The sequence below is a fragment of the Misgurnus anguillicaudatus genome, chromosome 7, assembly GCF_027580225.2.
Source record: "Misgurnus anguillicaudatus chromosome 7, ASM2758022v2, whole genome shotgun sequence".
Lineage (NCBI taxonomy): Eukaryota > Metazoa > Chordata > Actinopteri > Cypriniformes > Cobitidae > Misgurnus > Misgurnus anguillicaudatus.
The window spans coordinates 19,883,992-19,899,937 of NC_073343.2; the positions used below are offsets into that span (position 1 = coordinate 19,883,992).

The following is a 15,946-nucleotide window of genomic DNA, read 5'->3' on the forward strand; positions in this document are numbered from 1 at the left end:
AAAGGGGAGACCAGATGATGCACAATTGGTATGAAGCTCCCACAAATTGCCTTTACATTTCACCAGCTTACAATTCTGAGGCATTGGGTTGGTCTTGGCTTCACTGAACTCTGAGTCATCTAATTGAATTAGGCTAACCTCAAGTGCTAGGTTTGGAAAAGCAGGTGAAGGATTGCCCCGTGGAAACACTCTAAAGTACTCTAATCTACCCGTCAAAAAGCCTTCCCACACATTGCCGAATGAATGAGCAACATAGGTGTTTCACTGACATGGATTTGGTAAACTAATCACGCTAAACTAACATGGCTGTTAGTGTGGCTATGAGAACATAAATACAATGGCACGGCTTTCTACATTCAGACTCAATTACGCAAAAATTTAAGCACATGCCAGTACTTCCCACGCTGTGTTTGGAGAACAATCCTCTCTGGTGAAGATGTAATCATTAGCTTAGGTGATGTGTACTGTCTACAAGAGAAAAAACAGAAGATAATAACCTTCTGTGTGTGTTTTTTTTTTTTGCAACTTAAGGTTATTTATTTTCATTTAGTGTGTGACACTGCTGTCCAATTGGCACTAAGGGGCCTAAAGTGTGCCAAGAAAACATCTCCCACACCATTAGATTTATCAGACCAGGCAACATTTTTCCAGTCTTCAACTGTCCAATTGGGAGCTTGTGCAAATTCTTGCCTCTTTTTCCTATTTGTAGTGGAGATGAGTGGTACACGGTGGGGTCTTCTGCTGTAGCCTATCTGCCTCAAGGTTGTGCGTGTTGTGGCTTCACAACTGCTTTGCTGCATACCTCGGTTGTAACGACTGGTTATTTTAGTCAAAGTTGCCCTTCTATCAGCTTGAATCAGTCGGCCCATTCTCCTCTGATCTCTAGCATCAACAAGGCATCCTGGATGTTTTCCCTTCTTTGTAAACCCTAAGAAAATTATGAAATAGAAAATCTTGAAACTAAACCTTAAAAAAATTATGAAACTAATTAAAATTGAGTTTATGAACAGGTGGAATAACCTTAATGCAAAGCTTTCTGAATAAGTATGTTTAAAAAAAATGTTCAAAAATAATCAAAATATATACTGTATTTTATAGAAAATGTTTTTGCTATGACAAAACAACTAGCTATTCCAGAATCTGGAATAGAGGAAGAAAAGACTTAAAAAGACATTTGGGAACACTGTGTAATTCTCCAAAGCCAGGACCAAAACCACCCTTTACTAGGATGAGAAGCACAAACTTTGACTTATGGCCTTTTCTTGGGCCCATGCAGGGCACAGAATGAGTGTTTGTCCAGCATGTTTGTCTCGGCTTTTCAATTGTTGCAAAATAGAAATCTGACCTTCTGCCTCTTGTGTTATGTTATTTACTGGATAAACAGGGCATACATGGTCAGTTTGTCTTAAATAAATGTTTGTGGTGCAAAATCACATTACTGGAAATTTTTTTTTTTCAAATGATTATTTGAACTAAAAATGTAGACAAATACATTTAGTTGTTTTATGACAAATGAAAACACAAATGACAATACAGCACAGTCAATGGCATAGACTATTGCTGAAAAATGGTTGATACACATTTAATGATAGCTTCCGGCATCCTTTGGTTTTGACCAAACTGTCAAAATGAATTAGAAGAAGAATCTCCACTTCAAAGGTCAATTACATGGTTTTTGCTTTTCTCCTTTTTAAATTGTTGTCAGAAAATGGTCGGGTCACAAGGAATACAGCTGGGAAAGCCTTCATAAAATAACAATTTGGATGACTGAATTTCACCCTGTTTTCAGTCACATGTCAGACCACTTCTCCAGTAAAAAAAAAAAAGAACAAATGCAGACACTCACGTTCAACTTGTTTCCATTAGCTAAGCCCGTTCGCAAGACAAAGTGTTTTATCATATAATGTGAAGGCCAAGGATGGTGTGACTTGAAATCATATAATGTGAAGGCCAAGGATGGTGGGACTTGAAATGAGTCCACCACAACAATACATTTTCCAGGATTTTGCTATGCTGGCAAATGTGACATTTCCATTAGTGTCTAAAAAGGATGCTTTTTTAAGATTGTCCAGACTGAACTTCTCATGTTTTGCTTAACACTTATTGGGACTCGTTTATTTACCAGCATGAAGTAAGGGATAGTAAGTGGAAAACATCTGTTGACCAAATTAACAGATTTTTTTTCTTTAACACAAATGGCAAATGGTGTGACGTTATGCTACAGTTTGGAATTTCATGTATATAAAAGTCTTTGCTATGGCTTTAAATGACTGGGTTTATAAAAAAGTTTGCACTGACATAATGTTAAAGTAAAGCTGGGTGATGTAACAATTTCAAAACTGGTATTCTTCCGGTATCTCTACCTGGTGTTGAACTGGGGGACTTTCGACAGTAGTGGATAGGAAGTTTGGCAAAAGGCATGACTGGAAACAATTCTCATCCAGCTGACGACTTCACCGTTTCGCCAGTCGATATTAGGAAGATGTTTAGATAACCATAGGATGATGCACATACACAGAACTTGCCATGACTAAGCCAAGATAAGGAAGTATGGCTGTGGACAGACAAAGTTAGGGCAAAGATTTGTCAAAAGAAATGTATTTACCATGCTTTTCTTGTTAATAAGGACTGTGACCGTAGCCACTGTTAAAGCTGCTCATAATGACAAGCTCTACAAAAAACTTGGCACTCGCACAGACATTGCCTAATGAAGTCACACCATTGTCATTTTGAGGACATAAAGAAATTCTTCAGAGTTAATGAGAAAAATGAACAACTGACAGCAAAGGCTTTAGAATGCTGGAAGGATTACTTTGAGAATATCTCGACCAAGGAGTCCCCACATGCTGTTCTCAGCCCAGTGCAGCTGGTCATTTATTTTGTGAAAGATGTCGTCATGCAAGACTTAGAACACCCAGTGCCACGGACAGACACTTCTCTATTAAGGCAACATTATTTTTGCTGCTGAGGAGAAAGCAAGGTCAGCCTCAAGCAGGATGTCCAGGCATGAAGTAATTGGTTGGCAATTTTCAGCCTATGCCTTAATATTAAAAGGATGGAGTAGATGGTGATGGACCCAAATGAGCATGGTCAAATCCAGATTGATGGCACTGACTTACCAAGAACTGAGGCATTAAAGTTCCTCAATGATCACAGGTACTATAGTTCAAATGGCTCAATGATCGCAGTTTATAATAATCTGAGCATTAAAGTCACAATACAACTCTGCCTGGCTGAAGTGGCATTTGACAACCAGCTTTATGTGCAACAGTAAGACAAGTGACCTCCTCAATTTAAGGATCTACCATTATATGTTGGTCTTTATGGTGCTGAATGTTGGCTCCTGATGAAAGAAGTAGAATGACCTCAAGCTTACTGGCCAGCATACCAAACAAGCTAAAGAAAACACGACAACGATACAGATCCTATCTACGGTTCTTTACAGTGAAAACTTCTGAAGGTCAAGCAGTGACACATACAGTATTGAATACTTCTTAGCCAAAAGTCAAATATTAGAGAACAAAATTACGATGAGTCTGCATTTTTGTGACGTGTGCAAGTCGGTGACTGAAAGTTACTAACATGCAGTTACATAATAGCTAAATAATCCCACTGTCATAGTATAAAATAATTAAAAATACAGACCATGGCTTTGTTTATGGACAGTAATCCAACCCCAATGGGCATGTTTGGTTTAAAGTTAATTTTGGAAGGGGGGGTCACAGATGCTGTTGTTTGCAAATCAGAATGTGATATTCGCCGATCAAAGAAATGTGGGATGAAGAGTAACCAAGAGTGCATGAGGTTATGTAAGCAGATTGGGTTCATTTCCCGTACTCCTGAACAGAACTTCAGCAATGATTGACAGGTCATTCAGCCACCACACAGACTTGAGCTATAAGCAAGTATTGCATAAGCTGTGGACTGGCCACAAAATTTTAAAGAAAATTGCCGTTGACTTAGCAGATTCTCCGGGGCCAAGCCTCTTAAAACAATGTAAACTTAGCTCAGAACAATTTCGAATCCATCCAGCAGCACCACCCTCGCATTGCATGCCTTGTACTCAAGTCAGATGCCGGCTTCCCAGCTACTCATTTTTGTTCAGCTTTTTGATGAAACTGGAGCGTATCCATAAAACATTCCACAGGCAGGAAAAGCCAAAAGAGCATATGTCAAAATGTCAGGGTGTAGCTACTGTAACCTTATAGCGGCTCTTGGCTTTAGGTTCATGTGTGTTAGGCAACTAAATTTAAAGCTAATTGCTATGACAGAGATGAAAGCAGACTTCCATCCCTCCCCCCACCATATACAAATAACTGTGAACATTTTCAAGCTGTCATTATCATCAAAACTGTAATTACACGGTTATGGTCTCTTCAATAGGAGTTCTTGGGCAGGACACCCACAAAAATGGCATTTTCGTGGCTGTTATTTAATGTAAGATTAGTTTACAAAGCAAGGGGGTCATAAATTTATGCCAACATAATGTAACAACATAAGCTTTATTCTATAAATGCTGAATTTGTCTCAAAGCATGTATTTTTGTATTGGTACAGGTATTGTTTTGTAAATTGTTACAGTATCCTGAAAATATATTGCTGCCATGCTTCTCAACAATTGTAGTCAAATTTGTTTTATTTGCTGTAAATTAAATTTTAGAATTATAATTTAAAATTACATTTGCAGACATCATATTAAACTTGCATTTTTCTGCAACTTATATGTCAGAAATTAGAGATGAAAATGGCAATATTACTGTTTACCACTTTTTTTGATGGATAACACATTTCATTTCAGTTCACTTGAGCATAGTAAAACCTCACAATTTTGTTGTCACATGTTTTGATTTATGCACTGGTAGAGCAGTCTATTGTTTTCTAAGTGTTTATTTTCTGGTATATTGTGCATGCATTGTACATTTTAATGGGCTGGCAACCAATTATTCCAAATTATTATTGTGGCTAAACTTGTTATAGTCCACATTGCACAACTGGTTTTGAATCAGTTAAACTGTGTACTGTAATTGCCTTGCTTTATGCCATAAATATTGTTTATGATGTACTGTGATAATCCCATGGATATACATGCGGCCTTGTCAGTAATTGTCTTTAGTTATGTATGAACATAATTATAACTACTGGATGGATGAAAAGCATGGGGAAAAGGATGAAGAAACTGAGAATGCAATGAATTGCAACGCAGCTGTAAAATTAATCATATTGTCTAGTAAAAACATAAATGTAAAACAGTAATCCAAAAGAAGCAGGAACATTTTTCTATTATACTTAAATAGCCGGCAACCTATTAAATAAGCTCACGGTGCCCTTATACTGCTGCCTTGGCACAGTTGAAAGTGTTCTTTTAAATTGTCAGAAGTCAATATGAGGGCCTGCACATGCATGCTTGGCACGGGAGAAAAGCCCATAATGGGGTACCGCAGTTTGAAAAAACAAGAGAAAGAGGAAAGAAAGTGTAATATTTTTAGTTCCAAATTACAACGTTGGAACTGTTGCTTTGCTCAGCCGACTGTCCGGGGACTGGAATGGCATGATGGGAGCACAGGCACTGCCAAACTCCACCCTGGCCCCCTCCCTATGTCCACTCTGTGCTTCTCCTCTCCCCTCTTTGCTCTAAAATCACATACTGGGCTCCACCGCCCCTTATTTCTGCTCTTCCCTGTTCCCTGCTGAGTCTCACCGGCAATGGCAGAGAGAGTCAATCTTAACCTGATGTGTGGTGAACCACTTTCATTAGTTGCAAGTAAGAGAGAAAAAGACATGTCATAGCAATGCAATCCCACTGACACAACTGAATTCTTGAGAATTGCGCAAAACAGTTTAGCAAACCTTGTTGCACTGCCAAGGTTCACAGAGCGGAGAAACCCCCTCTATCCTCTACTGTTGAGTTCATATGAGGTCCTGAACAGTGTCTTCTTGCTAACACCTACAGTAGCTGCTTTTAATCTATTTGAACCAATAAAGAAATCGCATGAGTGATTCTACAAAAAAACTCTATTAGGAAAAACAGTAAATAAGTTTTGTCTAACTGAAAATCTAATTGAGGGACAATGCTGAATAAGCCTTCAACCCAACAACCAATTTACAAATGTTTTATTTTAGAGACACTTTACATTTTTGAGCCAAAATTTTGGTAAATTTAGTAGAAGTATTCTTTCAAGAACTGTCTAAAAGTCTAAAAGTTTGAACCTAGGTGTCCTTGGTACAGGATCTTCCACTACTCTGCGGGCACTGAAAGTAAACGGACACTGAAGTTTACAATCGGCCGTGCCAAAATATCTGTCCACTGATGCGAAAACAACACGTAATAGCTTCTCTTCATGTGCATCTTATATTTCAGCTCCTGAGGTTTTATTATAATAATGACATTTTATACCCTTGCCACACAGTCCCACAATAAGTTAGATAATGTCTACATCACTTTACACCTCTTTTAAAATGAACAAAGAAGGAAAAAGTCCTGTTTTAGAAGTTACGAGACAATTAACTCATATTCACTGGATAAGAATTAACTGTTTTTATGTGTAATCCAGAGTCGTAAGAAACCTGTTAATCGGACTTTAAGATGAAAGCCAGTTCATGATATCACTACTATTGTTGAAAAGGAAGCTTGTTGCAGCAAATGGTAGCTTGCATGAGTAGGTTTAAATGCTTGTTAGAAGAAAGAAAAGAGTGGTGAAGTAACAAACCGGCCGTAAGTAGAAAGCAAAGCTGTAAGTTTTAATTAAGTACGCCCATAAAATTTATTTTTAAACGAATGCATTCACTCTTAGAAACCCAGCTTTTTAAAGAAATTTTTGTTGCAGTTATTGGACTTTAAATGATGGGGAGGGTACAAGGGGTTAACTACCAGTTACACCATCTCTAATTGATGAGAAAAAACGGCACTGTTTAGCAGGTATCCCATGTCCATTTTATAAGTAAGGGGAGGAGAAGGTGGAGGATGGATTTCAGAGGGCTTGCGATGGTGAGGCTCAGGATTGGTGGATGCTCCTGTTTGGCATGGCCCCCTGCCAAGCGCTTATGTCTTTATATACTGTAAACAGATGACCAACCAGTCCCGAGTGTGTCTCTGTGTTCACCCTCTTTCCAACTCTCTGCACCTTTATTCTCTTCCCTTCCTCATCCTCTTTTCTGCACACTGCATCTGTACACCTTCAAGACTTTTTCTTAAGAAGACCGGGCAAAAACAGCAAACACATCCTCATCTGTTAAAAGTCTTGAGTCACTTCTTGGAGAAACCACCCTTCAAGCCTTCAGCTGTTCGTAGTGCCAGCGTGGGTGAGAGAAACCATGTCTCAGCAGATGTTGCTCTTGACGGCGGTGTCCATGTGGCTTTTCGCCGGGTTCTTCCTGGCAGAGGCGACATATAACAGCCACATGTACAACCGCTACCGTGCGTTCAATCACCATGCCAACATGGACAATCAGCTTCCACCAGAGGTACCTGTGATGGCAGAGACAGTGGCACCCCGACGAGTCAACTTCAGTCGCACCTTTTATGGGATCATGTTCGATGCTGGCAGCAGTGGCACTCGTATCCACATTTACAAGTTCATTCAAAAAGACCCAGGTATGTCCTTTCTCCATGCCTGTTTTTTTTTTAGTTTTTGCATGCAGAAATCCAGATACTTTTCTTAGAGCTAAAATCTGTATACTTCTACAGATCTGTAGCTCTAACCGTTTTCATTCACATCCATGCTTTAGAGTAGCTTACACCATGAACTCAGAATGATCTTGAAGAGTCCCGCCTTGTAGACTCTGTGAACGGCTGCCCTCTCCAACTTTCTCTCTCTCTTTCTTTCTCGCCCTCTCACTGCAACCTTTCTAAGAAGGCTGTATGTAATAGTATGATTGCTTTAAGTGTCTGTTTGGCATGGGCTTAATCACTGCATGCTGTAAAGGCGGGTTGGGAAGAGAAAAAGAGGGAAAGATAGGTAACAGGCAGCAGCAGTTATATTTAATAAATTGCAACCCTAAGCAATCTGTTAAAGATTATGGGTTTGGGCTGATAATGCAGTAATCCTAAATGCCCATCAAGTGGAGACATGGCATCATGCCTGATGAGGTAAACTTTAAGCCTGCAGAAACTCTTAATTTGTCTGTCTGGAAAAATCTTAGTGGTCGCCATTTGTGGTAAACATACAATAACCAAACATGTCTGCTCATGCAAAATAAACTTTAGAACTTCTTACAGACCATCTTTAATGTGCACCTTCTAAATTGTCTTTTGACATTTCTGTCTATCCCACAGTTGAGCTCCCAGTGCTGGACAATGAGATGTATCATGCCGTCAAGCCTGGACTGTCACATTATGCGGATAAGCCTGATGTGGTAAGCCGCTAATTTCATCTACGAACATGTTATTTCTATTAAATTGTTAGAGCTTTGAGTTTTTCCAGAATAGTATCATGCAGACAGAGGAAGTATATATTTTATTAAATTTTTCCCATTACAATGTCATGCAAAACACTAGAAAAGCTATACTTAGCGGTGTGGAATTTGAATCTAGACTTTGCAGTTATCCATTACAGTAGTGTAGTTTGTCACCATAGTAATTTATATCTCTTTTAAAATAAGGTTACTTGCAGATCAGATTAATGAAATGTTAAAGACGATACTGTACATAAGTTTTCCAGTTTGCACAGAAACAGGATGCTTCCCTTGAGTTCATTTTAAAGAATTATGCTAAATAAATAATGTTTAATTTTTATTTCCTAGGGTGGAGAAACCATTAGGCAGCTGCTGAAAGTGGCAAAAAAGACAATTCCCAAAGAGTTATGGATACAGACACCTGTGGTTCTAAAAGCCACTGCAGGCTTGCGCTTGTTGCCTCAAGAAAAAGCCAAAGCCCTGTTGGATGAGGTAAGGCTTCCTCGCTTTCTCACTTCACTGCCTGCTTTCTCAGACAATTTCGTTAGAGAAACTGACCATCCCAAAGGAAAGCAAACCACATTGTGTGCAAGACAGAGAAAAAGAAAGACAGGAAGTGAGAGAGAAGAGAAACCCATACTGTGCAAAAGCAGCTGTTCTGAGGCTGTCTGGAGCCTCAGGGAACCGAATGGCTTTTGAATTATCATTTTCTACTCCGCCACACCGGCCACACTTGTGGTTTTCAGCTTGCTCAGTTTTCAGACAAATTTGCCTAAGATTGATTCAGTGCACTTCCTTTTGACTTCAGATTACAAAAACATACAACAATTGCATTTTCAAGTTGTAACAAAAAAGCGCTTTCTTTTCTTCCTTTATATATTACAGAGGAGCACGAATCAGGAACTTTCAGAATACATTGCAGTATTAAAAATGACATTTTAATCCAATTTCTGCTTTATGTCCATAGGTGAAAGAAGTCTTCGATGACTCTCCTTTCTTTGTGCCAAACAACAGTGTGTCCATCATGAATGGTGCCAATGAGGGTACTAAGAATGTTTTCTTTATCTAGTCCTTGAAATTCAAGACAATGAAGCCTAGATGTATTATAGTGAACCCTTTGACACCAGGTTTCCTCTGTGTCTGTTATTGTGATATTGACCCCAGTGTTTTATAATATAACTGTCTAGATTAAGCCTTGTCTGGAAGCCTCCCACACTCATTATAAAATCCAAATTTTTTAATTTAAGTTCACATTCACTTAAATGCCAAATGTCAAATTTGTTTATGAGGTGTGGCCAATTTTACATCTCAGACAGTCTGATTACCTAGGTTAGTCCCTGATGACCCCAATATAAGGCACTTTTTTGACAGGATATTACTTTTAATAAAGAAACCTGGAGAACATATACAGTAGAATATGTCTGTCTGATAACCATGTACTTTTAAAAGGTTTAATTCCTTAACTAATACCCATAATAAGATCACTGATGGGTGCTTAATACTAAAATACTGTTGTAAATTGATACATAAAATCTCAATAGAATGGATTCTCTCTCTTGCAGGGGTCTTGGCATGGGTTACAGTAAACTTCCTGACAGGTAAAGTATTGATTACTTTCATAAGGGTTTGCCAAACTGTAGTGATTATTAGTGATTAACATAACTCCAAAGTAACACTGTTTATTTAACTTTTGTATTGCAGGTCATTTGTATGCTAAAACAAGAAGAACTGTTGGGATTCTAGATTTGGGTGGAGGTTCAACCCAAATTACTTTCCTCCCAAAATTAAAGGTATGATAATATGAAACAAACCCACAGTCCTAGACAAATAGACAAATATGTCATACACTGACACTGTTCTCCTTTCTTTCACAGAAAACTGTACTGAATGCTCCACTAGACTATATTGCCAGATTTAACATGTTTAACAGCACATATGAGCTGTACACACACAGGTCAGATAACTTGTTTCTATCAGGTTGTTAAAACATAATTTTAGGAATTTATAAGCAGTGTAAAATACGCAATTTTTCTCTTTTGTCATTTGTAGTTATCTTGGAAATGGAATTTTTGCAGCTCGGCTGGCAACTCTTGGTGCTCTCGGTTCTGATGGTAATATTAAATGTATTTATATTTTCAATCTTCATGTTTCAAAATGGTTGGTTATTAATATCTCGCTGTTTTCTCTGGCAATGTTTAATCATCAGATATCGACTGGAAAGTTTTTAGAAGTTCTTGCTTGCCCAAAAAATTCAGTGAAGAGTGGTCCTTTGGTGGACTCACATACAAAGTCAGTGGAAACCCAGACGGTGAGTGGTCTTAAAATTACTTTTAATTACTTCCGAAAGATCAAATCAAGTTTTGATTTTACTTTTTTATATTTTCTATACTTGAATATTATATAAATTTATTTCATGTTGGATTTAAGGTTAATTTTACTATAAAATGGACTTCACTAAACTTCAACCTCAGTCTGGTCTTGTCTATTTAGTGTCATTCAAAGCTCCCATAAATACCAAAATAGCAAACAAAATATTTACTGTAGGGTGAGAGAAAATAGTCAGTTCGCTCATTAAATGATTCATGAGGCATGTAGCCAAAAGAAACTAGTTTAGTCAGATGTTTGGCATTTAGCCTTACTGCATGTTGCTTGCAGCTTGATCTTGGCTAAACACCACATTGTGGTCTAGAATAGCAGCTATGAGGGGCTTTGTTAAGTAGTCCACATGATTTCTGACTGGGAGAGCTGACATACCAGTGAGCTCACTCCAGACCATATGAAATTTGCCTATTTAGAGCTTTCTGTGAGGAAACCTCTTCCTGAAATGTTTGTGGCAATCCCTTAAATTGACCTCATTATTTAGACGGGAGGCAATCTCCTGAAATGCACTTTTCCACATTCAAGGCTTCTCAGCTATTTAGTTTCAAGGCTAAAGAGCAATTTATAATTCTAGAAAAGGCTGTGCATAGCTCTGTGTATCCCGGCGCGCACCTCTACAAACATGTAACCACGCGTCAGTTCTACGTGGACCGCAAGTGCTGTGATCGGTCCGCAAGAACCCCTCTTGTCAGGAAAAAAAATCTGCCTGCATTTCCTCATACACATTTCTGCTTGAAACGGTAAAAACAAAGATGGACCAAGTTAAGAAGCGATATGTGAAAAATGTGACATATTCTCTCAAGTTTAGGAACCCATACTCGAAATGTAACCTCTGCATCCCATACCAGTGAGTAGTGAACACACGCACTGCAAGTCTTAACAACTCAGGTTGCAACAAAAGTCACTGTCTATTTACCTGCAAACTTTGTAATTCCCTGTCGATGCGAACAACGTCCGGCTCGTAGCCTATAGAGTAGAGACTATGGTGCAGGTCATACGCAGAACTATAATTAGACTTTTCCAGTTTCTCTTTTGAGTGTCACAAATGTCAAGCATAGTCTCATTAACTGTGATTGGTCGTTGTTGGTCAGATAGATTCTGTTGCGAAGGGATATTATTGGTGCCATCTGTGTCAATAAGATGTATTGGTAAGATGACAATGTCAATATACAATGTTATTCTCATACTCTAAAACTTTACTTCCAGGTTATGCAGGGTATAAGCTGTGCTACCACGAAGTCATGCGTGTAGTGAAAGGGATTGTGCACCAGCCCTTGGAAGTGAAGGGAAGCAGTGTCTTCTATGCCTTTTCCTATTACTACGACAGAGCTGTGGATTCTGGTCTCATTGGTGAGTGGGGTTAAATTTGTGATAAGTGTGCCTCAAGAAGTTCTTTTTTACATTCTAAATGAACAAGAACGTACTGTCTCAATCTTTTAGACGGATCCCGTGGTGGTACTGTGGAAGTCAGGGATTTCAAGAAGAGAGCCAAAGAAGGTAAGACTTTGGATGACTTCCTTCCATCCTCTAAAGCACATGCAGGTCAAAGTCCTGCCGCACACATTGCACAAACATAAACCCTCTGTGCTTATTTGCATTTGAGGCTCTCGACAATCACACTGGCTTCACAAAATGATAGCTCTGCCACCACATAAACACGGGTTGCACCTCTCCCACACAAATACTTTTGCCTGTGTGTGTTCATCATCTTTTGAAACCCTCCGAACCGTTATCTCAGCTTTTTCGTGCGCTTCAAATAGAGGAATATATTATGCATTGTCATACTGTACAGAATGTGAAGTATAGTATAGGTGCACATGCTGCTGAGGACAATGACCACACATTGGCCCGTCTGACAACTGAAATGGATTCACGAAATCTGTCTCATTCGAAATAATGTGTCAAACAATAAATGTCTGTAGACTAGAAAAGATTTATCACTAGGGGGAATGAGTTGGCGTCTTATGTAAGGCTTTCATTTGTACTGTCGCATAGTCTTGATAAACCACGCTTGGCGCAATGGTAATCCATGGCCGCAGCCCTGTGGGCACCCCTCTCTTCACTGACCGAGGGCAACACCTATGCCCAGTATCTAACTGAAGGCAGACAGGACTTAATGTCACACCCTGTGCGGGAACACTTGGCACTGCTTGTCCCCTCTCGTGGCTTGGCGCACATAGTACATGTGCACGACTGAGGGTATGAAATAGTTCTTTTACACTTTCCGTCCCCTTTTCCCAAACTTTCACAAATCAGCTTGTCAGCTTGAGGAAAAACAAAACATTGTGAAGAGCTGTTTCACAAAGATGTGCCAGACGCTTGGAGCATACACAGCACTGGTGCCTCAACGTCTTTTGTAATTTTTCCCAGACTCTGACAAACTGTGGCCTGTCAATCAACAGTAAGGGCTATACTGGATAGTGTATACTCTACCTTTAACTTCTCATGCCAAGGCATAACTGTAACATTCCTATAGCATAACTGGTAGAGTATTGCGTTAGCAGGGCAAAGGTCGTGGGTAAAATTTTGAGGGTCCACAGTTGAATATCTTGAATGCATTGTACATTACACTACAGTATAATGCTCAATCTCTGCAATTCAAGCCTCATAGCTCAACATTTTTTTTTTTAAATTTACTCTTTTCTTTTTCAAGTGTGCAATAAGATGACCAAATATCGTGCAGTCAGCCCTTACTTGTGCATGGACATGACTTACATCACCTGCTTACTAAAAGAGGGATTCGGCTTCAAGGACAGCACTGTTCTGCAGGTGAGTGGAAAATGTACAAAGAATGAACATATAAAGGTAAAACTAAAAGTTAACAGGAAATACACTGTGGGGAAGGATCTAAAATAGGTCTCAAACCTGTTTGCCATTTTCTGTGTACACAAGTAAATTGCAAGCCTAAATTAACATCCCTTGGCAGTCTGAGATCGCTATTTTTGTGGACTGACATTACGGTACCACGAATTAGGCAAGAATATGACTTTTTATTCACGTTTTCTTTTTCAGCTTACTAAAAAGGTGAATAATGTGGAGACGAGCTGGGCGCTCGGTGCAGTCTTTGATCACTTGCACAATCTTAACATTCATTAAGCCTGCGATCTTCTGGCTTTAAACAGTAAGGGGAGCACAGGGACCACGCAGGAGGACACCTCACCTAATCAAGTAACCCCACCACCTTTTACCCTACACTCCTCAGTGAATTTCAGATATGCACTGCACTCCTAAACCACCACGATCTCCATCATTACCATCCCAAATCAAACCCCCAGAAAACTGTTCTTATTTACTGTGTTATTTATGTACAGATGGCAAGGCCAGCCTGCTACTTCTACTGTATGTTTACATTTTTTCCTCTTTTGTCTCTCATCTAATATACTGTTGATGTCTACTTTGGACGTTTTCAAAGTTTCAATGTATAACGCAACTAATCAGAGCTGTTTAAGCTCGATCTATGTTGCTGTGCAGGGTAATGTGCAGTGTGATATTTGTAAAAAGCCTTGTGTGAGGTAGTATAGCATCCATAAACGGTCTATTGTCTTTAGTTTGCAGCAGTGCTTGTACACTAGTGTAGTACTCTGTTAGGGTATTGTCAATTATATTGAAAACTCCCTAAGTCTTTAGTGCCCTTATTCTAGCACATAACACTTTAAATGTAGCTGTAAGAGCCATCCGTGATATTTTGGAAAATTATGTGGGAGCAACAGTTCAAAATGAAGATAATGGTACAAGTAGGGATAGGAACAAAATCATACCATATACTAATTTGATAAATAATACATGAGTGATGTAAATTAATGAGTTATTTATTTTGGTTTTATTCTTATGTTGAGAAGGTATGCAAAGTTGACCTGTAGTTGGATTATAATATCTTCAGATGGACATTGCTCTTGGTGAAATGCTACAGGAGCTTTTTCAACCAAGGTCTTACCAGCCATGGATTATTGAGTAGCATACAGTATGGTGCTTTCTACTTATTAACAAAAAAACAGACACATGGTAAGATTCTGTCAATATTTTAAATGTAACTCAAGTGACTACTGGCTGGAAGTTAATAATTAAGACTTTATGGTACTGTATATTACACTAAATTTACTTATTAAACATTGATGCTGAATCAAACATTGATGCTGAAAAAGATGTTTAAGCATCTCTTATAGACACACCTTAGAAAAAGGTGTTACTGGTGTGTATCTTGAGACAAATCAATGGCACTGGCATATTTTAAGATCTGTCAGTGCAAAATATTTTCAGTTGAAAGAGCTCAAACTAGGACTGGTCTTAAGCCTTGTCTGTGAAACAAGGGGTCATTGTGCATGCATGCTTATGTGTAAAGCATTGCAAAGAACCAAGTCTTCCAGAATTTTAACTTGTTTAAGTGTTACATGTGCACACCCCTGTAGATACCCTGACTTATTTAACAGGCTTTACTCAATTAGCATCATGACATGCTTTTGTGAATTATTGTACAAATATTTATTACAGTGTGGCATTGTTCTTCCTTTTCTTGTTAATCCAAGAACATCTCTAAACCAGCATCATTATAAAAAATATGATATATAAGTAGTTACTATATCAGCAAATGGCCTCATCAGTATGGTTAACTTTGCCACAAGTTGTGTTTACGAACGATTATCATGTACAACATATGTTTTTTTGCTTTTTTTGAGGTATTACCTGCAACAAATGCTATAAATATGGCTATGCTTTTCAAATAAATGCTGTATATTATGAAGTGATATTGTATGTATTAATAAAAAAAAGTATGACACATCTGTTTTTGACTTTCTTATATAAAACTATTTAAGATAAAAACACATTTACAGACTTACATTAATAAACCCTAATTGTTTTTCCACCTAATCATTGTATAGGAACTACACAAGTCCAACTTGACTTCCATAACATTCTCTTATATTAACATAGCCTGTCATATATTCACAATATAACTGCGTTTATTAGTTCACTTTGTATAAACTTAAATCAACTGCTTGGACATCAAGGCATTTAAACAATATACGATTTTTAGCCTACCTTTTGGTAATAGAATCCACAAACTTACGTTACAGTTCTTCTTCTTCTTCTTCTTGTGTGATTTGCGGCAGTTTAGACACTACAATGGTGTATTACTGCCCACGTTACAGTTCTCGAGTGACTTTGGATTCATGACATGC

At 38.5% G+C, this 15,946-nt stretch overlaps 1 protein-coding gene across 1 annotated transcript; it reads left to right on the top strand.

The window, feature by feature from the left end:
- Positions 1-6,823: 6,823 nt before the first annotated feature.
- On the top strand, positions 6,824-15,523 carry LOC141365321 (ectonucleoside triphosphate diphosphohydrolase 5-like). The gene is made up of 13 exons (XM_073869535.1): positions 6,824-7,590; positions 8,272-8,351; positions 8,739-8,882; positions 9,358-9,433; positions 9,953-9,988; positions 10,092-10,180; positions 10,265-10,344; positions 10,440-10,501; positions 10,597-10,698; positions 11,976-12,119; positions 12,210-12,266; positions 13,423-13,538; positions 13,782-15,523. The coding sequence occupies exons 1-13, from the start codon at positions 7,311-7,313 to the stop codon at positions 13,863-13,865; spliced, it is 1,350 nt and encodes a 449-aa protein (XP_073725636.1). The 5' UTR covers positions 6,824-7,310; the 3' UTR covers positions 13,866-15,523.
- Positions 15,524-15,946: the final 423 nt, after the last annotated feature.